The 24,863-nt window shown below is 37.2% G+C and overlaps 1 protein-coding gene across 2 annotated transcripts in view; it reads left to right on the top strand.

Moving 5' to 3' along the window:
- Window positions 1–7,946: 7,946 nt before the first annotated feature.
- efna5b (ephrin-A5b) overlaps window positions 7,947–24,863 on the top strand; it is a 153,206-nt gene continuing 136,289 nt past the window's right edge. For both annotated transcript variants that reach the window (XM_062998869.1, XM_062998868.1), the window contains exon 1: window positions 7,947–8,862. In XM_062998869.1, coding sequence (XP_062854939.1) covers window positions 8,738–8,862 — 125 coding nt within the window. In that variant the 5' untranslated portion in view covers window positions 7,947–8,737. The remainder of the gene's footprint in view (window positions 8,863–24,863) is intronic.

Raw genomic sequence — 24,863 nt, 5'->3', positions numbered from 1 at the left:
GGGACGAGGGCAATTTAGGGCTAGTAATGAGGTGAAAAAACTAAATAATGATGTGATTCTAAACAGGTGATTGTAATCATGGTTTGGTACAAAAGCAGCATCCAGGAAAGGCTGAGAGTCTCTGATGAGTAAAGATGATCAGAGGATCCAGTTTGTCCACAAATGTGTGAGAAAATGATTGAAATGTTTAAAAACAATGAACCTCAAAGAAAGATTGGAAGGGATTTGCATATTTCTCCCTCTACAGTGCAGAATATCATTAAATCATTCAAGGAATCAAGAGGAATTTCAGATCTTCCATCCCTCAGACGGCGCCGCATCAAGAACCGCCACTCAACACTAGCTGATATAACCACATGGGTGAGGGATTAGTTTATCAAACCTTTATCAAGCTCTACAATACAGAGTTACTGCACAAATGATACTTAAAACTTAACTGTGCAAAAATGAAGCCTTATGTTAACCATGTCCAGAAGCGGCGTCGACTTCTTTGGGCTCTGAGGCATCTAGGATGGACCATCACACAGTAAAAATGTGTATTGTGGTCAGATGAATCAGCATTTACTGTCCCAGCTTTTTTTGGAAAAAATTGATGGACCATTCAGACTGTTATCAGCAACAAGTCCAAAAGCTAGGGTCTGTCATGGTATGGGGCGTGTCAGTACCCTTGGTAAAGGTCATTTACACGTCTGTGATGCAGCATTAATGCAGAAAAGTACATTGAGATCTTAGAGCAACATGTGCTGCCTTCAAGACGTCGTCTTTTCCAGGGACGTCCAGCATTTTTTAACAAGACGATGCAAAACCACCTGCTGCACACATTATAAAGGCATGGCTGCGGAAGAAGAGGGTACGGGTACTGGACTGGCCTGCCTGCAGTCCTGACCTGTCCCCAATAGAGAATTTTGACACAAAAAATACGACAACGACGACCCCGTACTGTTGCACATCTTAAAACGTGTTTGCAGGAAGTTTGCAAAATAAAAACTGAAACACTAAATCACTTGGTCTCCTCGGTGCCAAAACATCTTTTAAGTGGTGAAAAGGAACGGCAACATTACAGAGTGGAAAATGCTTTACTGTCCCAACTTTTTTTTAGAATGTGTTGCAGGTCTGGAGTGCAGGGATGGATGTTTATTAATAAATGAAATGAAGTTGAGCAGATAAAACATGAAATATCTCAGGTTCATCCTGTCTGACATCAAATAAAAGTCAAAGTAAAGGTAAGGAACATTGTGTTTTTATTATTATTTGCATTTTCCACACCATCCCAACTTTTTCTGATTTGTGGTTGTAGTTAACATGTGAATTAATTCCAGTTTAGTCATAAAATCGAATATAAGGTCAGGCGCTGATATGCCTGATCGTCTGATTCATCCCAGAGTTGTTCAGTGAAGTTGCTCAGGTCAGCGCATTACTGGCCACTGTAGTTCACGTCTTTATTGTCCTCGGTTTGTCCCACGGGGGGAAATTTGCAATAATAATTAGGAGGGGTTTCCATCAAGTTTATACAGATAAAGAGTTCTTTCAGAACTATAGTAAATCTCTCATCAAAAGCTGACAATAGACTATTATTATTATTATTATTGTTATTATAGCTGCTGCAGTCACTTTTTGAGGAAGTGACTCTAATATAAAGACAGGAAACTGTTTGGGTTCCAGAGCTTCATGTACTCAAGGAAACTACATAATTGTTTATTATATTATTCACACTTTAAGCTTCTGCACTTGAATAACAGCTGGTATGGACTCTGTGGTATAATAATCGTTTCCTCTGGGCAGCAAGTGCTAACAGGTGTAATAAATCAATAATATGAAGGTAACTATATGCGTCCAACTTTGCAGCAACTGTTTATGGAAGTGGGGGAGGGCGGCACGGTGGCTAAGTGGGTAGCACTGTTGCCTCACAGCAAGAAGGTCCTGGGTTCGATCCCCAGGTGGTGCGATCTGGGTTCCTTTCTGTGCGGAGTTTGCATGTTCTCCCCGTGTCTGCGTTAGTTTCCTCCGGGAGCTCCGGTTTCCTCCCACAGTCCAAAGACATACAAGCAAGGTGAACTGGAGATACTAAATTGCCTTATAGGTGAATGTGTGTGTGTGTGTGTGTGTGTGTGTGTGTATGTGTGTGTGTTTGTGAGTGTGTGAGTGTGTGTCTGCCCTGCGATGGACTGGCGCCCCATCCAGGGTGTTACTGTGTGCCTTGCGCCCATTGGAAAGCTAAGATAGGCTCCAGCACAACACAAAATCCTCCGTAAAATGATTTTGAGGTTCAAGAATTGAATATAATTGCTTATAAAATATGAACGTCACAATACTTTCATCCAGTGTCTCAGATTCTACTGAAAGATTTTACTCTTCATGTGCTCAATCTTTACGACACGATGACGACTAGAAGACATTTATAAACAATCGTTCAATGCTGCTTGGGTGCAAACATTTGATTTTCATTAAGAATTGATCGGCGCCTCCTCTTTTGTTGCTTCTCTTCGTTCTACAGCAACAATCAATGGGAGTAATTCCAGCTCCGCCGGCTTCATTTGTTTCTCCACGTCTCCTGCTCAGAAAATGATACGACATAAAAAAGTAATCAGACGGCGCGTTGCGATGCCCCTGGGTTAAAGGCAGACAGACAGAACAGCGTGTTTTGTCGGGTGAGACAAGATGAAGACGGTATGGGGTCTGTATTGAGCCCAGCAGGAAGTGCCTGTTGATGTGGATGGGAAGAGGCTGGAGTGAAAGCGTCGCTGTAATGACCTCATACGCCCCCCGTCTTGGCTTCCGCCGCCTTCAGTGAAGGAGTAAAGCAGTGGAGGAGGTGGTCGGGATGGTGGAAGCTGTAATTAGGGGAGGTAAACATCCACCGGCGCCCCGAGGCCCGGCACACTGCATCATCTCCAGAGGTGCTTGGAGGAACATAAAAGAAGGCAGGTGACTGACCGGCTATTATTTGATTGGTGGATGATTCTCAGCTCAGCGGTGGTACTGACATGATAATAGCATGGTAGTTTGTGTGCTTCTGGCAAAAGACACGCATACCATAGTCGAAAGTACACGGACACCTCAACATCAGAGAAAAAAGAAAAAAAAGAAAAAAAAAAGAAATAAACAAAATGAAAGACCAAAAGAAAGAAAAAAATGAAAGAAGCAAACAAACAAAAAGAAAGAAAGGAAGACAGAAACAAACAAAATAAAAGATCAAAAAAGAAAAAGAAAAAAAAAAGAAACAAACAAACAAATCAACAAACAAACAAAATGAAAGAAAGAAAGAAAAAAATAGAAAGAAACAAACACAAAATGAAAGAAAGAAAGAAACAAACAAAAAAAGAAACAAACAAACAAATAAACAAAAAGAAAGAAAGAAAAAAACCAAATGAATAAAAGAAAGAAAGAAACAAACAAACAAACAAACTAACTAACTAAAAGAAAGAATGAAAACCAAACAAAATGAAGGACCAAAAGAAAGAAAAAATGAAAGAAACAAAAAAAAACAAAAAGAAAGAAAGGAAGACATAAACAAACAAAATGAAAGATCAAGAAAGAAAAAAAAACAAAAAGAAAGAAACAAACAAACAAATCAACAAATTAACTAACAAACAAACAAACAAAATAAAAAATAGAAAGAAACAAACACAAAATCAAAGAAAGAAAGAAAGAAAGAAATAAATAAATAAATAAATAAATAAATAAATAAATAAATAAATAAACTAACTAACTAACAAACAAATAAACTAACTAACAAAAACTAAATGAAAGAAACAAACAAACAAACAAACAAAAAAGGAAACAAACAAACAAATAAACAAAAAGAAAGAAAGAAACTAAATGAATAAAAGAAAGAAAGAAAGAGAGAGAGAGAGAGAGAGAGAGAGAGAGAGAGAGAGAGAGAGAGAGAGAGAAAGAAAGAAAGAAAGAAAGAAAGAAAGAAAGAAAGAAAGAAAGAAAGAAAGAAAAAAAGAAAGAAAGAAAGAAAGAAAGAAAGAAAGAGAAAATAAATAAATAAATAAATAAATAAATAAATAAATGTATAAATAAAATTATAGGCTATAAAAACAGTGGAAAATAACATGCGTTAAAACTTACTGCGTTTTTTCAGTATATTTATCTTCTAACTTCTGCCACTTTATTTACACTAATTTTTTCCCACTGTCATTAAACCAGCACAGCAAACAATTTCATGTTGATTTAAGTTCTCTAGTGTTTAAATTCTCCTTGTTTATTTTTGCCCAGATGACCTTAAATAAACACTGTAGGGTAAATGTAACACTGGGACATTCGCTCCCTGATATATTTCCATAAACGTTGCTGATATGTTTTCTGTGATGGGTTCTCATATTTCTCTCGTTAGGTAGCACCGATCAGAAGATTGTGAGTCCCAGAGCCGCCAGAGAGACGATAACAGAGCTCTTAAACGAAACCCTTAAACGAAGCTCTTAAACGAAGCCCTTAACCCCTCACTGCTCAGGTGAATGTTTAGATTTCATGCTGTTTTAATTATAAACACTTTGAATTAAAGCTTTTGCTATATGAGTAAACGTGGTAAGACGTGGACTTGTAAATAACTCGCAGCGTATGACCTCAGCAGGGGGCCGCAGAGCAGCGCATGTGCAGTGCAGCCTACAGGCTTTAAAATGCGGTTTTAGCTCAGCTTAGTCGAGATCTGGTGACCACAAAGGCCACAGAATATTATTCATATTATTATATTATTTTCATTCATGTTGTTAAACATTGTCGATGGGATCATTATCATCCTAAATGAGGCCACGCCCATCAGGGTAGAAATGATCCATTATATTGATTAAGTGACCATAAGGTTGATCACCTGATAAAGTACACCTAAGTACACCTACTTCATGTACACTGATCCTAAAAAATTACGTAAAGCTACATAATTCATATAATGTCACTTATATGGACATAACTTCTAAGTAATTCATGTTTTCTGATGCATTATAAATGTTTATGTAGGTTATAGGGTTATGGGGCATTGTTAGCTCATCTGTTAAGGTACAGGACTAGTAATCAGAAGGTTGCCGGTTAAAGCCCCACCACTGCCATGTTGCCGGTTAAAGCCCCACCACTGCCATGTTGTATTCAGTCACAATTGTAAGTCACTTTGGATAAATCGTCTGCTAAATGCCGCAAATGTAAACGTTATATAATTTAATCATCATCAGAACTTTACGTAGGTGTTATGTAGCCTTATGAACACTGTCCTCATGAAGGCAAAGTCATACTGGAACAGGAAGTGTTAAAAGCATATTTAGCATATTATTTTATACAGGCTAACTGATTTTGTTCACCTGTTGCTGATAATAAGTAGAGGCGTCCACATACTTCTTGCTATATAATTTAGACCAGCTGCTCTAAACTGCCCCTAGGTTTAGAGTAAGTAAGCGCTTGTGTACTATCTTGTGGATTGCCCAGCTCTCCGGAGTGGATTTCTGCCCCGTGCCAAGTGTTTTCAGGTGCCAACAGACCCACTGTGATGAATGTGGTTACTGTAACATAATGAGATCCGATCTGATTCAGGGTCTCAGGGATTACAATTTACTGGGCGAAAGGTAGGAAACACCCTGGACAGGTCGCCAGTTTATCACAGGGCAAACACACACACACACACACACACACACCACACACACACACACACACACTTAAAACAACTTTAGTATCTCCAATGTAACCTGGCTGCACGTCTTTGGACTGTCTGAGGAAACCGGAGCTCCCAGAGGAAACCCACACAGACACAGGGAGAACATGCAAACTCCACACAGAAAGGACCCGGACCGCTCCACCTGGGAATCAAACCCAGATAGATAGCTAGACAGACAGACAGACAGACAGACAGACAGACAGACAGATAAAAAAGACATATAGACAGACTGATAGATAGACAGACAGACAGACAGACAGACAGACAGACAGACAGATAAAAAAGACATATAGACAGACTGATAGATAGACAGATAGACAGACAGACAGACAGATAGATTATAGATAGATAGACAGGCAGACAAACAGACAGACAGATAGAAATAGATAGATGATAGATATATAGATAGATAGACAGACAGACAGATTATAGATTCATAGACAGACAGACAGACAGACAGACAGATAAGCAGACATACAGATAGATAGATAGACAGACATACAGACATAGATAGATAGATAGATAGATAGATAGATAGATAGATAGATAGATAGATAGATAGATAGATAGATAGATAGACATACAGACATAGATAGATAGATAGATAGATAGATAGATAGATAGATAGATAGATAGATAGATAGATAGATAGATAGATAGATAGACAGACATACAGACATAGATAGATAGATAGATAGATAGATAGATAGATAGATAGATAGACATACAGACATAGATAGATAGATAGATAGATAGATAGATAGATAGATAGATAGATAGATAGACAGACATACAGACATAGATAGATAGATAGATAGATAGATAGATAGATAGATAGATAGACATACAGACATAGATAGATAGATAGATAGATAGATAGATAGATAGATAGATAGATAGACATACAGACATAGATAGATAGATAGATAGATAGATAGATAGATAGATAGATAGATAGATAGATAGATAGATAGATAGACAGACATACAGACATAGATAGATAGATAGATAGATAGATAGATAGATAGATAGATAGATAGATAGATAGATAGACATACAGACATAGATAGATAGATAGATAGATAGATAGATAGATAGATAGATAGATAGATAGATAGATAGATAGATAGATAGACAGACATACAGACATAGATAGATAGATAGATAGATAGATAGATAGATAGATAGATAGATAGACAGACATACAGACATAGATAGATAGATAGATAGATAGATAGATAGATAGATAGATAGATAGATAGATAGATAGATAGATAGACAGACATACAGACATAGATAGATAGATAGATAGACAGACATACAGACATAGATAGATAGATAGATAGATAGATAGATAGATAGATAGATAGATAGATAGATAGATAGATAGATTATATATAGATAGACAAACAGACAGACAGATAGAAAAACTAGAACTGAGTAGTTCTTGTACTTTACATATAATAGATAACTGATAACTGTAATGACTATACAGAAGGTGTATTTTCAGTATTAATTTAGACTTAATAGTAATTAAATTATTACATAGTAAAGTGACGTGTAATAAATATTGCATGATGAGTAGAACGAGGACTGAGGAATGACTATATTTGTCATATATACATCTACACGTGTACAGCACAATAAAATGTGTTTTCTATGTAGCCCTAACTGGAGTCTGAGCGCTGGAGCAGACAGGGTTAAGGGCCTTGTTTAAGGGCCCAACAGTGTGTGCCCACTATTTGGCACTGAGGGTTGGTTGTGAATTCATTTCTTAGACTGTTAGAAGAAATATTCAGGAAGATTTATGCAGCACTCGGTGCATCTCTGCCCCCTAACACCCTCTCTCTCTCTCTCTCTCTCTCTCAGTTTAGCTTGCAGCTAGCAGCACTGTTAGCTTTTATTAATTGAATTATGTCAAGGTTAGCGAGGAAATCCGTCTCGCTTCTGTTTTCCTCCTGCACCAATAACGCTGTTTCTTTGTCCTCCTGAAACTGACTCCACTCATCCGCTTATCCAGCTGACCCCCCCCAAATACTTACTTACACACACACACACACACACACACTAACACACACACACACACACACACACACACAGAGTGGCGCGCACACGCGAAGAAATTCGCTCTGTCGCGCGTGCACACACGCGCCACTCTCGCTCGGTCGCGCGCGCACACACACACACACACACACACACACACACGTGAACGCGCTTAGCCCGAACCCCCTCCTCCCCCCCTCCTCCCCAGTACTCCGGATCGCTTCTCTCTCTCGGCTTGTGCGCGGCCGCTGATTAGCATGACGCGCAGGAATGGCATTCGGATCGCAGGCGTGATCGGAGCTGATAGATTCTCACGCGTACCGAGCGGCTCCTCCCCATCTCCTCCGTGCCACTTTTCACTTTTATTTTGTGTTTTGGTTTTTTTAGGGTGCGCAGGCGAGCTCAGACGACCTTGGGTCTGAACGGAGAATGGTGGTTTAAAAGTTGGCACCGGAGCACCGGCGTTGCGCGACACGAGCTTCCTTCTCCTCAGATGCGCTGAGATTTTGTCTTTCCAGCGAGGCGGACGCGATTGGTTTGAGATATTCTGCAGGAGAAGATCGCTTGACTTTTGTTGTCGGACTCGCTGGACTAAAACTAAACCATGCTTTAATGGTTTTTATTTATTTTTTCTCCTCCCAAACCAGTTTCCCCATTCAAACAGCTGTCAGTGAGTGAAGGTGTGTGCGCTGTGGGCTACTGGGAGTGATGTTGGGTCCGATCAACTTAAACAGCGCCAACGTTTAACGCTCGAACTGATCCGTGTCCAGGTTTATTAACAATCTGCCGGATATTTTCACAAGTCTTTAAGCTCCACGGACCCAGATTAAGTTTCTAAACCAGCTCCCGGACGTTTTCCAGCTCGCTTTAACTGGCTTTGTTTGTGTTCATACGGAACCGAGTGCGCACCGAGGACGCCGAGGCCACCGATGTAAATAAAACTGATCTGAAACAGGATCGAAGGGGGACAAAAGGGAACCGACTCGATCATCCAGCATCACTGCCTGTTTTTAAAGGAAGGAATAAACGCAGATCTTGATTGTAGTGATGCTGCAGTTGGAAATGCTGCTGTTCGTCTGCTTCGTACTCTGGATGTGTGTGCTCAGCCAGGAGCCCAGCTCCAAGGTGACGGCCGACCGCTACGCCGTCTACTGGAACCGCACAAATCCCAGGTAAGCCGGCTTTTACTTGTTTTTGCTCTGCTGGATTTTCACTCTGCACAGGGAAGAATTGGAACTCATCGCGGGAACTTGGAGATTTAAACATTGAGATGGAAAATACTGTTTCTTGTTGGATCTGGGTGCATGTTGAAAGCTGCTGCACTAGTGCGCCTGCAGAGTATATATATATATATAAGTCCAGACCAAACCAACCTCACGTTTGAACACTTTGAAAGGGGAATTGAATCGTGTTGGGGTTAACTGGACAGTCTAGCGTGTTTTCGTGTTTGCACTGACCATGGTTTACCTCTATAAAACATCGCAGATTCGCTGACACACACTATGAAGTGCGTATTTAGCATTACAATTTACCAGTGCATTTGCTTTTCCTTCTGTGGCCCATGATTTCACAGTTTAGCAACGATCCACATCAGACCATCAGGTCTATTGTGTTTAATAGACACTTCTAAGTACGTACGATGTTATAGGGCGTGTGTGTAATTCATATTACAGTTATAAAACGTAAAACTCAAAACACATCAGGTAAACCAGAATCCACGAGTGAGTTAGATGCTTTTGACATGTACTCAGTGTGTAAAATTAGTTTTAGGAATATAATTCAGGCCTATAGGTGTAAATGACATTATTTTTTTACATTATGTTTGTGAATAATCAGTGTGTGCGTTTGAAGACGGTCCCTAACATGCGACGTTACCTGTCTAATTAGAAGCTGTAGGCCTGTTTTAATCAAGCAGTAAGTGGAAAAATAGGACCTGTGCTTGATTGCAGTGACACATTTGCTTAAAATAAATTTAGCATTCAAGAAGAAAATACAAAAGCATTTAAACTTGAAAAAATCTGATGAATTGGAAATATTTAACACATGGTCAAGTTGACATTTTTGCAGCTTGTAGAATTCAAGCGTTAATAATTCTAGAATTTACGGCTGATTTGGATTAAATTAAACTTCTGAATTAGTTAAAACGTGTCTGTGCGTAATCATGTGGTAACAAACTTAATATCTTTATAATAAAGACAGAAAGTCCTACTAAAGCACGAAAAAGAAAAGCTATAATTTATTGCAACCGGAACCTTTGGCTTATTTTTGCGAACAACTGCGTATTTTATATTTATAGATGTTTCTACACGTATATATACATAACAGCACATTTATTAGCATATAGATCTCCATAGACACTGTCCTCAAATGACACGACTGTGAAATATGCTGACACGTCTGTGGATCTAGAAATATTTCCAGTTTTCTGGACTTCTAGACGAAAAAAATCTTTTTAAATAACGAGTCATGTATAGTTTTTTTTTCTAAATATTAACTTAACTTTAAAAACTCTCAGAAATAAAGAAATACAGCCTTTACACTCCATTTGTGCCTCATTTGCAGGTAGTTTTTCTTCTTTTGGTAACGTATGAGCGCAAATCACCGACACAGGCGCAAAACTCAATGCCTGCAATAACAGGAGTCAGAGATTAACATACAGTATGAAGAAATAATAACTTAAACTTATGTAGGACTCATTCTATAAGACATGACCTGCTACACGAGTTGGCATTTAATAAAATGTGTATGTGTTTGAATGTGTGTTTGACGAGAAACAAAACAATCTATTCATTAAAAATAGTAAAAATATTTATATTTTAAATAATAAAGCAATCGTGTAGGTGTATTTTAATTGTGTTTTACAGGCTTGTGCAAGTGTGAGGAAACTTCTGGCTAAGATTTGACTCATTAAAAGTTATTAACATAAAGCTTTTCATGTTCAAATGTTTAAAATTTATTATAGGAGAAGTTTTACTTTATGTAGTATAACTGTACTATACATTTATGTATATAAATATAAGTAATCATGCAGAATTTATTTAGGATCTCCAGTAAAACTATAGTCCTATTAGTAGAACTAAATACTATTTTTAATGTTTAAAGTAGGAAAAAATAAAATTTTTAACAGTGGGACAGTATTATTATTAATATTTTCCATATTAGTATTAAACGACAAAAACACTTCATTTTATCCAATTTTATTACATGCAAATCTTATAACGTGCTGAGATCTTAGTATATTTTAATGTTGGTTACAGTTTCACTGTATAATAAAGGACTAGGGGGGTACTTTGTGTAAACTAAGTTCACTTTTAATACTGTTTATGGTTGCTTACATAGTTTCTTACATATTCACATATTTAACAAAAGAAACAGAATTAATTATATTCATATTATAATATTAATTTAAAAAACATGTTTTCCAGAATAAATACACAAGCATTCCTTATAATTCTTGACTTTTACCCGGTCAGCGGCGTATTACAGGGCTGTAAGTTGCCTGTACTGTACTGTACACTGTAGTATGTCTCGGTGCATGGATATTCATGCACGCTGCTTGGAGCCTGGTGTTTATTTATGCTCCACTTTGTTCAAACAGTGCGATGCAAAGTCAAGTTTAATCTGATACATTATGCTGATCGACACACTTTCATTAGAGTCTGCATTTTTCGGGCCCATTTGACTGGCGGCCCCGTTGAACAAAAAAAAAGCAGCAATTTACTCCAGATGTGCTGGCAAGTACAGTAGCTTAAAAAAGCAAAGGTACAGCATGCTAATGATAATAAATAACGGTATTTGCATAACAGTCAGAGTGTTTAATCTTCATACTGAAGTACAATCGAGTTAAAGATATCCTATCTAAACTTTTAACCTTTCCTCTGAGCAGAGGTATCATTTCTATTCTGGGTAAAACAAGTTTTAGCTTGTCCTTATTGTCTTTAAATGAAATAAACAACTTTGGGAAGAGAATGGAGGCTGTTTGCAATTTGTTTGTGAACAGTAAAGCCAGAACCATTTGTTTTAACACTAGCAATAAAATGTATTCAGTCTGGAATTATTTAGCCAGTTCTCGCTGTTAATGATCTGGCGTCTTCCAAACCTATTATTTATCCAAATGTTCTTGATTTGCACTTTATTTCCAGCTTCTCGCTGCTCACCAGGTGCTGGCTTTTCCCTTTTCACACCTCTGAGCTGAATCGCTGAGTGCTTAATTACTCTGCCGATTTCCACCGCGATTTGAAGGGATTCGCTCGGACTTTTCCCATGCTTGAGAGGTACCGTGTGAAGGAGGCTAGAAGGCACTCCTTCCACACTCGCCCTCCCTCATTCCTCCCCTTTTTCTCCTTAGTTTCCGTGGCCCGGTCCCATTCCCAACACCATGCTGCGCCGAGAAAATGAATGAATATGATTTTACTCGGTCCAAGTCTTGGCCCAACTGGCTGCGATTCACCGTGGCGGAGGGGCCTGAATACAGAGGTTATACTTTCACGAGGATTAAACTCAACTCTTGCAGTCGTAACACTAATTGTTTGATTAATCCTAAGAAGGATTCAGTATTGTCTAACTTTGCTGTGAAATGTTGTGCTTGTTGTTTGCAGTAAAGTTTTTCTACTAAAGTCACTTGTGCTCGGCACCCGTCTGTTGTGTGGACTAGTCTGATTAACTGTAAATGTAAAAGTATTGAAGAATTTATCATTTTTGTGGCAATATTTGTGAGAATAAAGCTTTTACCATGTGACCTAAAGCGAAGCCCCACACCACCACATTCTTATCATTTTTATTTTATTTAAAACGTAATATTTTTATTTGACTGTAATCTTAATAATGCTCCTGCTTTCATTCACAAAAGGGTGTGTACTAGGTTCACTGCAGTTTTATATCCAAACCAGAGTGATAATAAGTTCATTTTGTGTAACTTGCTGATGTTTTAACGTTGCCTGTACAGTTTTAGTGCTCCTACTGCCCTCCTGAACACAACCACTTAGCAAATTGTACTTTTCCTTTTAGTCTACGCAAGAGTGTAAGAATAAGGGTGTATGAGACATTAGGAGATAAAAATAAATAATTAAAAGTAATTAAGAAAACTTAAAATTCATACGAAATGCATTTTGTAGCTAGAAACTTAATTATTTTATTATTTATTCAGCTTTTAACAGAAATTTTAATGCTTTTAAAATATTATAAGCTATTATCCCACTCAAAACTTGTTAAAATTGATCTTCAGAGCGACAGGCAATGCAGCTGTCGTAAAACTGCTTTTAATTTTTTTATTTTATTTAAAACTTAATAATGCTGCTGCTTTCATTCACAGAGGGCGTGTACTAGGTCACAGCAGTTCACACCAGAGTGATAATAAGTTTATTTTGTGTAACTTGCTGGTGTTTTGACGTCGCCTATACAGTTTTTAGAGCTCCCACTGCCCTCCTGCACACAAACACTTAGCAAATTTTCCCACCACTTTGCTTTTACTTGTAGGAGTGTAGGAATAAGGGTGTATGAGACATTAGGGGATAAAAATAAATCATTTAAAGTAATTAAGAAAGCTTAACATTAATACAAAATGCATTTAGTAGCTAAAAACGTAATTTGTGTTGTTTTTTATTTAGTTTTTAACAAAAAATTTACTGCTTTTAAAACATTACAAGCTATTTGTTCCAATCAAAACTTGGAATAAACTTGGTCTTTGGAGCGACAGGCAAATGCAGCTGTCGTAAAACTGATTTTAATTATATTTTAAATGCACGGCCTAGTTTAAAACCAATGATTTCAGGATTGTTCAATCTGCCTCATTGGGGGTAATTCATTGCACTTTATGAGTTTAAAACTTAAATTTGTGGCTCTATATTTAAATACTAAACTTTATTTGACTAAATTACCTATTGTATTAGTTTAATGACTTATTGCAGATGTGATCAGGCCTCAGAATCAATATTTGACATTTATTTTACCATGTGACCTAAAGCAAAGCCCACATTCTTATTATTTTTATTTTACTTAAAACTTAATAATGCTGCTGCTTTCATTCACAAAGTGTGTGTACTAGGTTCACAGCAGTTTTATATAAAAACAAGAGGGATAATAAGTTCATTTTGTGTAACTTGCTGGTGTTTTGACGTCGCCTGTACAGTTTTAGAGCTCCCACTGCCCTCCTGCACACAAACACTTAGCAAATTGTCCCACCACTTTTACTTTATGTAAGAGTGTAGGAATAAGGGTCCATGAGACATTAGGGATAAAAATAAATCATTGAAAGTAATTAAGAAAGCTTAACATTAATATGAAATGCATTTAGTATCTAGAAACGTAATTTGTGTTGTTTCTTATTTAGCTTTGAACAGAAAATTTACTGTTTTTAAAACATTACAAGCTATTTATTCCACTCAAAACTTGATCTTTTATTTCCACTCAAAAATTGATCTTTAGAGCGACATGCAATGCAATGCAGCTGTCATAAAACTGATTTTAATTATATTTTCTTTGTGCACAGCCTAGTTTAAAACCAAGTTTTAAAATGTTTTCAGACATTCAGACATTTCATCTATGAAAGCTTAAAATGTATACCTAATGCATTTAGTAGCTACAAATGTAATTTGTGTTATTATTTATTTAGCTTTCACCAGGAATTCTACTGCTTTTAAAATATTATAAGCTATTATCCCACTCAAAACTTGTCAGGCAATTGCAGCTGTCGTGAAGTTGATTTTAATTTTATATGCACGGCCTAGTTTAAAACCAAGTTTTGAAGGTTTTTCAAACATTTTAGAATTGTAAATCTGCTTCATTGTTGGTAATTCATTACATGTTATTAGTTTTAACCTTAAAATTGTGCTCTATATTTGAAATAACACCTTATTTGACTAAATTATCGTTTATTATAATTTAATGACTTATTACAGATGTGATCAGGCATGTCGCAATACCTGACATGTTCTTTGATGAGTTTGTGATGCGAAAAAGGCCTAAAATATCTAAATTTAAATGAAAAGAGTGTAAATGTATCCACATTAAGACAAGTGTTTTAAAAGAATGAAAAGGAAAGGAATCGGGTACAAACGTCACTAGCTTTACTCAGATAATGACACACAAAATATTGGTTCAATGCTACGATCGCCTGGCATGCAGTGAAAGAACCGGACGAACAACTTTGCTGTACGTTTGTCTCGTCTTTCTTTTTACTGATAAACAAAAGTGCGCTTGTTGTATTTCTGAGTACTCGAGTACTTACATTACATGTTAAATATGCAGCCGATAAGTCAGAGGCCGGCGTTTAGCCTCACAGTTTCTTACGCTGCGTCCCGGCCTGAACATATCTGAGTGAAATATTTGCTATATATAAGCTGATGCACCAAACGCTGGTGTTTTTCTGTTTCTAATAAAACTCACAGCTGTAAAAACTGAGTTAACATCCTGTGTTAATATTCTTTTATTGAACCAGAGTCGACGAGCTCTGTGGCTGTTCCCGGATCAGAGCCTGTTATTCTATAGGAGGGAGCTGGAGGGGCGCTGAGCTATGCATTAATAATCACTGTATGAATTTTTTAAAGCGTCTGAAGTTAAATTATAACACAAATGACTGCGGGATATCGGGATACAGGCTGGAGAAGTACAACAACTAGAAGACAGGCAGGGATTTGACTTTGACGTTCCTCAAAAGGAAATATTTAATCTGTAGTAAAAGGAACATGTTCTTGTATATGAAATAAAAACATTTCACGAGCAAAAAAACAGTTTTTTTAATGATACTGTGTTTAAAAAAGGTTTTGATTGAAGTTTAGTGCTGTGATGGTATCAGGGATAAAATACAATGAAGCCCAGACTGGAGCTGCACAGGCACCGAAGCACCGAAGCGCAGTGGCTGAACTGGGAGTTAAAAGTTGAGTCCCGGCCTGGCCGGGATTAGTCTCACATGAGCGAGTGCTGGAGGACTGCAGCTGCTTTCCCTTTTTATCACGTCTGATCCACTTCGTACAGTCTTGCAAAAAAGTGCAAAAGTTTAAACACCCCAGTCAAATTCTACATTGTTATTTATTTATTATTATTATTATTTGTTTTAGTTCACACATTACCATGAAGGTTTTACTTTGTGCACATTTCAGTTTACAGTTACTGTTTATGTGCTAAATTTGCCCTGTAAAAAAAACCCATAAATGTGGCTTGTTATTATATTATTATACGGTGTATTAATTTTAATATTAAATTAAGCAAATAAATAAAAATGCCTACGATCCAAAAATATTTTATAGCGCAACTGTCCAATCATCATGTTGTTATAATTTTTTTAATAATTTATTATTTGTTTTAATTATTGCAAGATTTTGCAGGAAAATATCCTATTGCGCAGCTGTTCGACCATTAAGTTGTTATATATTTTTTTTATAATTTATAATGTATTATTTTTTATTTTTTGTTATTGCTCGATGCAATATAAATACATTAAAAGTAGCTTTTAAAAGTAATATTTTAAATGAAATAAAATAAAAATAAACACTTTTGTCAATAAATTGTAACCTTATGTGGTAAAAAAACAAAGATCAAAAATCTTCCACATTAAAAATTAAATAGATTTATTATTTAAATTATGATTGTACTGGTATGATTCGTGAATTTTAAAATGATCTAATTATTATATAAATTATATCTAAAATATTTTTTAAAATTATTTTTAAAAGCCTATTGGATGTATATACTAAAATAATTTAAACGTTGATTTAATAATGAAAAATAATTCAAATTATTTTTTTTTTTTTCCGAGTGTGGTTGCACCATCTGATGATTTAAACACTACAGTAATTAATATGTGATATAATATCTTGTTTCAAGATGAATTACTATCTTTTAAAAGCTGTAAAACAAATATGTGTTGATTAGATTATTATAAGTACAGGGCGCTTGGGTGGTGCAGACGTAAAATACGCTAGTCTACTACTTCTGAGATCCTGGGTTCGGATCTTAGGGATGCTGTCGGACAGTCTGACACCTACAGACATGGTTAGCCGTGTCTTTTGGGGGTGACCGAACAGCCAGGTCATTAGGAGGTGCACTTTGCACTGTCAGTGCGCTCTCAGTACTGGTCCCAAACCTAAATACAATAAGGAAGGTGTAAAACTGTGCCAAGTCAGGGATGCAGATACATAGATAAAAAAAGTGCATTTATTATTATCAGGTAATTTTAAACCTGCTTGAATGGCGAGTGTAATGATTTATGTCTGGTTTTATGTGTGCATGACGTAATAGATTTGTGGGTCTAAAAATTATTTCAGATATTTAAGATTCATCCAGTCCTGCTGACATGATAAATCCATTTATCATAACACCAGCGCATCGTGCACTAGGACGCCATGATAGAAAAGTTTAGGTTATGTGTAAGTGTATTTTTTAGCTCTGGATATTTTATTCTTTATGTCAGACCCTGTAATCCAGGAGTGATTTTGAGACGCTTAGTAACTTCATTCTCATGATTAACACCGACCAGACTGACATATTCTAGTGTTTTATCCACAAATCAATGTACAGAAAATGTGTATTTATTTATTATTTATGTATGTGTATATATTTATGACCTTACTTAACATGACATAAACTAAAGAGGAAGATCTGAGCATGAATGTTATATGGACGTGAACTCAGACCTATAGTTCACCCTCCTCAAGTTCTCAGTTTCATCAGACGTGCATGCTATATCTACGGCCTTCATCATTTATACTTCTGCGTTTAAGCTGCATTTGACATTTTTAAAATGTTCCCATTAATTTCTGTCACATTTTTGTAAGAGTCACATAAATTGTGGAGCTTTTGATTCAGGGTGTCGCTTTTAAAGTACGTTTTAGTTTTAGTTAAGCAGTTCTACGTACTGCTGATCAGTCTAGATAGAGAGATAAATAGATATAGAAATATACAGACAGACAGACAGACAGATAGATATAGAAATAGACAGACAGACAAATAGATACTTCATTCATCCTGAGGGGAAATCAACAAAAAATTGTTTTACTACACCCCGGTCAAATTCCTACATGAACATTTTACTTTCTGCACATTTCGATTTACACTTACTGTGTATGTGCTAAATTTGCCCTGTTAGAAAAAAAACAAAACAAACAAACATAAATGTGGCTTGTGCAAGAGTTCTTGCAGGAAAATATCCTATGGTGGTTCTATCCAATATGTATGCACTATAGCATGACGTTATTATAATTTGTAAGAAAATAAAACTGGATCTGTTGATTCAGGACGTTGCTTTTAACGTAGACTGACCAGGCATAACATTATGAACACTGACAGGTGAAGTGAATAACACTGATTATCTCTTCATCACGGCACCTGTTAGTTTGACAAGGTCCAAATTGTAATGGCTAGAAACTGCAGCTCTTGTGGGGTGTTCCCGGTCTGCAGTGGTCAGTATCTATCAAAAGTGGTCCAAGGAAATTCCCCAGATCTCAATCCAACTGAGCATCTGACAAACAAGTCCGATCCATGGAAGCCCCACCTTGCAACTTACAGGAGTTAAAGTGCCAGATACCACAGCACACCTTTAGGGGTCTAGTGGAGTCCATGGCTCGACGGGTCAGGGCTGCAAAAGGGGACCAACACAATATTAGGAAGGTGGTCATAATGTTATGTCTGATCGGTGTAAGTTTTAGTTCTAGTTAAGCGCTCCTATGTATTGTTGATCAGTGTAGGTAGAAATATATATTTTTGAATGATTTTTAATTATAAAATCAATATGTATACATTGAATAGAATTTTTCTCATGGATTTTAATTACCGGACACCTACTGTTTTTATTTGTGTGGTGTACCAGCTGTAATATGTAAAAAAAAATATATATTTCGAATAAAGTAAAGAGATTTTATATATTACAGTTGCCTAGGTCAATTGAAATAATGATTTAATAATTAAAAATAATTCTATTCTAAAAATAAATTTTTCCTAGTGTGGCTGCACCATGTGCCAACACTACACGATTGTTTTAATATGTGAGCAGCTTCATAGTGTCTTGTTTAAAGATAAATTACTACCTGCTATAAGAGAAATATTTGTTCTTTATATTATTATAAATACAGGTCGCTCTGGTGGCTTCAGAGATCCAGGGTTGGGATCTTAGCGGTGCTATCGGACGGTCTGGCGTTTACAGACAGTATTTTTATTGAAAATTCATTTAACGCATGATCTCACAGTTAATCGAGCTTAATCAACCCACAAGTGTTTCAAAATGACAGAGGACAGAGTGAGAAGTCTCTAAATAAACTTCCACAGCCGGACCATGAGCACGGCCTTCTCCCGATGAGGCTGCCCACTTCCAAACGTGCCGTAAATATTGACCGGGATCCCACACACCAGCGCCCATTCCCTCTCTCTTCCCCTCTCTTCCTCTCTCTCTCGGCCTCGGTCAGACTGAAAGGCCGGCATTGTTCCCATCTCCCTGTCGCCTCTCCACAGCTCGGGTTGAAAGTATGCATGTATTTAGAGAGATGCAGGGGGGAGACGCTGAATGGACTGAATAGAGGAGGGTTCACGACGTCGCTTGTAATACTTAGAGTGTTCAGAGGGCCACAGGAAAGAGGGCACAATGCAGGGCAGGGGCTTATGCTCTCGGGGAACACAGTACTTTTGGAGTGAGCGTGGAGGCAGGGTTCGCTGCCAATGGGCGTCTGTGCCAAGGCTTTTTCTTTAAAGATGCATATGTCTTTTGGCATGGCACAGTGTAGCTTATGTGTTAGATCCTGGGACCTGAGCAGGCAGGATTATTTCTTACAGGCTTTTTTGTCCTTCATTCAGCAAAAGCTTTTTAGGGCACGAATGGTGGAGAAGGGGTGTTCTGTCGTACCCAGGATTCTGTAAATGCTCCGCTGCTGTTTTTATTATGAATATTCGGATTAGTAGAGTGGCTGAATATTAAACAGAATAGACTGTATTATGTTTCTGTATGACCTAAATATGATTTCGCAGCAGGGAAAGTGATGGTAATGTTCAAAATTCTAAACAAAACCCTAATTTGCTTCTATCGTGTATAAAACCTAACCTAAATTCGGGTTTTTGTATGAAAACTTTAAATCTGTATCAAATTAGACCTGATTTACACTTTTCATTCACATTTTTCTTTAACTGTAACCCGCTCTGCTGTGGACTAACTTAAAACAGATCATCTAAAGAACTTTTAATGCAAACTGTTCTAACCCCCGGACCCCCAGCCTACTTTTGAGCATTTTTGGTTCCTTGGGTTCTATCTTTGTAACTTTAGGAAACAGATTTATACCCTCTTTGCTGATACTTATACTGGGACGTTTACTTTCAGATCAGCCTAATTTTTTTCTTCAATGAATTCTGAGATTTTGGTCCACATTTATGCAGCACATTTATGCAAATCTTTTATTCTGAAAGATCTAGAAGGTTCTGTATAGGGCTGGGCGGTTTCATGGTACATCACGGTATGTTTTATTTTTGTATGACTGGGACTTTTTGTATGTCAGTGGCTGATTCTACTGTCATAAATACATAATATATAAAGTTTTAATTTCAGCATGTATATAATGAAGGTTTTGAGGACTATAAGTTTTGCTCGGCCCCACAAAATGTCACAATATATGGTGGAATCAGTACACGTGAAACAGTCGCAATAAATACAATTGTTATTGTTTATTTAATATTTAAGTATTGTACAATTACCCTGAACTTTCCCTTGAACAGATAAAACCACGTTTGTAAACTCCACTGTACAACTTGACCACAGGTCTGTTGTAGAAAACTGGACGACTTTAAATCTCTCCACTTCCAGTTCACTTATAACGTTGGTTTAGCGACTGACCTGAAGTATTTTCACCCTGTAAGACAAACCTGGAATCCAGAGTTTTAATTATCGCTCTGAAAGCTTCTTACTCGACTGTCTATAGAGGAATCGTGTCCTTGCGTATGTGGATTGTTACTGCATTCGTAATGTCGTTGTTTGCAACAGCCGTGGCTCAGATAATGTTTTAGTTTGTTCTAAACTGCCCACACGCCTCATTTCTTTGGCAGGTTCCTCGGGTGCATATTTGGTCTCCCTCTCTTCATCCTCCATCTGTTTTCACCATATTGAGGAAACCTCTCTTATCTGTTAACACTGTCAAGCAAATGCTACCTGCGAGCTGTATCTAATCTGAATGACGCTCCATAGCGCGATATTTTAGTGGCAAACAATATTATATGATCTGCTGCCCACTGAAGCTTACAGCTGTTAATGTTAACTATGTTATGGTACGGCGGTATATGAAAAATCCATACCATATAAGGGATCAAAGACGGTATACCAAATGGTACATTTGGTACGCCATACCTCCCAGCACTAGTTCTGTATTTGATTTTGATGAAGTAGGCACTCTATTTTAGTGATAGGTATATAAACTACTTTATTTTTTAGCTTTATTGATGCATGTTGACTGTAAGGATTGAAAACCAGCAATGTTTTGTGTTACAGGGTTTCAGCCTGGCACATCAGCCTGAGTGACAGTGAAAACGTAAAGTGAAAGTACTGTAACAGCACATTGTTTTGTTCCTTTTGTGAATTATAGCTGGGATTAAGAATCCTGCCCACAGAGCGTTTTAAAGGTTGGACTGGATCTGAATGCCTTTGTGAAGCTGCATTACTCATAGAGTGTAACATACAGTCGTACAGTCGTACGCTCACAAGGTGTCAGACTGGAAATATAGGCTCTGTAATTTAATGCAAGTTGACTCTAAGGATCAAAATCTAGCAGCGTTTTATGTTTTAGGGTTTAATCCCGGCTGCTTTGATCTCTCATGTCTGAAGTGGATCAGAAATGTGGACACAATGCAAACCTGGGTGAATAACCCTTAAATAAACTACATATTTGTTTGTCTTAAATATTATTCAGCTCTTCCTGAGTGTGAAACCTGGAGCAGTTTGTTTGTTTAGCCTTTAACAAAAGTGTCCCCGACTTCTTAAAACTTCAGATCCCGGTGTGTTTTCCTCTAACCCCCGCGTTTAAGAGCTAAAACTGTCTTTGTCCGGTGACACAAAACCTCTTCCTCTTAAATCCCTCTCTCCTCTCTTTCCCACCCCAGAAGCTCTTCTGCTGCCTTTCGGCTTTCATATTAATTAGTTTAGATGCCTAATGAGATAAATAAGAGTTAAGAAGAACCCTGGAGTGCTTTAAGTCTTCTTTTTAAACAAAAGCTGATGAGTGATAAGTGTTGCTCAGAATACTTGCAGCTTTTAATGGTTTGCCAAATGCATCCAAATGCATTTTACATGTGGGCTGTATTATTAGTATTTTGTTTAATATAAAATGTATAAACACTTCAACATAGAACAAAAACTGTCTAAAAGTTGTACTAGTTAATTCACACAGACACCAAGGAATGAATGTAAGTCATCTTTAAACATTATACTACACACCGATCAGCCATGACATTAAAACCACCTCCTTGTTTCTACACTCACTGTCCATTTTATCAGCTCCACTTACCATATAGAAGTTCTACAATTACTGACTGTAGTCCATTTGTTTCTGTACATATTTTGTTAGCCCCCTTTCATGCTGTTCTTCAATGGTATTATTTAGGTGGTGGATCATTCTCAGCACTGCAGTGACACTGACATGGTGGTGGTGTGTTAGTGTGTGTTGTGCTGGTATGAGTGGATCATACACAGCGCTGCTGGAGTTTTTAAATACCGTGTCCACTCACTGTCCACTCTATTAGACACTTCTACATAGTTGGTCCACCTTGTAGTTGTAAAGTCAGAGACGATCGCTCATCTATTGCTGCTGTTTGAGTCGGTCATCTTCTAGACCTTCATCAGTGGTCACAGGACGCTGCCCACGGGGCGCTGTTGGCTGGATATTTTTGGTTGGTGGACTAATCTCAGTCCAGCAGTGACAGTGAGGTGTCTCCATCAGCGCTGATGTGTCTTATCCACTCATACCAGCACAACACACACTAACACACCACCACCATGTCAGTGTCACTGCAGTGCTGAGAGTGATCCTCCACCTAAATAATACCTGCTCTGTGGTGGTCCTGTGGGGGTCCTGACCATTGAAGAACAGGGTGAAAGCAGGTTAAAAAGGTATGTAGAGATACAGATGGACTACGGTCAGCAATTGCAGAACTACAAAGTGCTTCTATATGGTAAGTGGAGCTGATAATATGGACAGTGAGTGTAGAAACAAGGAGGTGGTTTTAATGTTATGGCTGATCGGTGTATATGAATATATATAATTTCTGTCCAAAAAAAATCTGAAAACCTCAATTGAAATTAAATTGAACACTTTTGAATGAGGTTTTTGTTGCTTTGTTTAAAATTCTGAGGGTATTTTAAGCTCCTATATTTACTTGTCCTTATGAACTCTTTAGTCTGAAAAAACAGCCTCTGGTCTGTCCTTTAAACAAAAATAGCTGTTTTTGGTACCAAACTAAGATTATTTAAAGTTGGTAAAATAATTTTGAGGTTCATTTTAGGCTTGCACGGTTTCAGAGACAGTTGGTCGATACTAAAAATCCACTGCGCTCTTATTAGATCCAAATTATTAATCTGGTCTGAACAACCATGCGTCCCATGTGCTTTTCAGCTTCATGGCTAACCCAGCGCGGCGCCTAATGTGGAAAAATAAAACCAGGCCACTGCTGTTCTTTTTCCTTTAATGTACAAAAGGGCAACGTGGCAGGTCGAGTTTTATTCGGCTTTTGAAGGGTTGCAACTCTGCTTTCCGGATTTAAATTGGGGTTTAAAATGTGCTGAGCTTCAGACTGGCACTGAATCAGAGCAAACAGTGTCAATGAGTCGTGCCAGAATAATAGAATAATCTGTCATTTAGCACCACTTACTTTGCAGTTATTTTGTTGTCGTAAAGATGTTATCAGATTTAAACAGCAGAGGAAAACACAGGGAATATAAATAACACAAGTCATGAACCAGCTGTAATATATAATATAATATATAAAAGTGTTTTTAAAATGAAGTGAATAGATTTTATATATTAAAGTCACCCAGGTCAGCTTTTTACCTTCTTTATTTGACATGAATTTATGTTACAAGGATTCAATCTTACATCCAACTAACCTCTGTTAGTTAAATATACAAATATACTGATTTGTATGTGTGCAATATTACTGCACGATGACAGAAATGCTCTGTATTATACACACTTTTGCAAGAACAAATAAGGTAATTTTTTAAGTGTGTCTACTGGACAATTTAGGTAAAATAAATGTTTAATTCAGGGGCACACACTACAGGTGGATTAAACAATACAAGGAACATTTGCCAGTTGGTTAAATATACCGTATATATTTTTTTTTAATAAGGTAAAAAAATTTTTTTTTCATGATTAATAATACACTATAAAAACACCTTCTGATGTTATTTTGTCATATAAAATCAAACAAGTCCAGTCAAATTTATTCGTATAGCGCTTTTTACAATTACATTGTTTCAAAGCAGCTTTACAGAATCCAGGACCAACAGACCAAAAACCCCTATTGAGCAAGCCGAGGGTGACAGTGGGAAAGAAAAACTCCTTTGAGAGGAACCAGACTCAGCAGGAGCCGTCCTTGTTTGGGTGGCCTGGAGGATACTTTAAATAAATAGAATTTACACAAATCATACACACACAAAATTAAATTGAACTGAAAGTTATAACTAGCAAAAAAAATAATTGGAGTTCTTCATTATTCAGTCCAGTCCAGTTCGTTGTAAGTTCTGGACATTTTTGGTGCAAACACACCAGGTGTCCGTCACATCTAGTAGAAGCAGCATTGTTGGCACTGCAGTCTCGACTTGCAGTCTTTAACCTCGAGAGGGTGAACAGGTTTCCGTCAGAACCACCTCGGGGTAAAACAACAGAAGATATAAAATGTCAGTTTTACAGAGAGTAGCTTTAGACTCCGGCACCCCTAATTATTACAGCATAACTAAGTTTGCTTGTTTAGTTTGGAAAGACTAATCAAAAGCCTGAGTAAATAAATATGTTTTCAATCTAGACTTGAACATCGAGACCCGTGTGTCCGAGTCCCGAACAGAGGCCAGGAGATTATTAAGTTGTGGAGCCTTGTAAGAAAATGCAAACAGAACTCCAAGAATTTTAGGAATATTAAAATGTAAAAATAATACTGTATTATCTTTCTTATCTCGCATATTAATAAATAATTAAATTGAACAATGACTTACATAAAA

The sequence above is a fragment of the Trichomycterus rosablanca genome, chromosome 7 (genome assembly GCF_030014385.1).
Source record: "Trichomycterus rosablanca isolate fTriRos1 chromosome 7, fTriRos1.hap1, whole genome shotgun sequence".
In the NCBI taxonomy this organism is placed as follows: Eukaryota; Metazoa; Chordata; class Actinopteri; order Siluriformes; family Trichomycteridae; genus Trichomycterus; species Trichomycterus rosablanca.
Note: the sequence above shows the minus strand (reverse complement) of the source record. Positions and strands in the feature narration are given on the sequence as shown.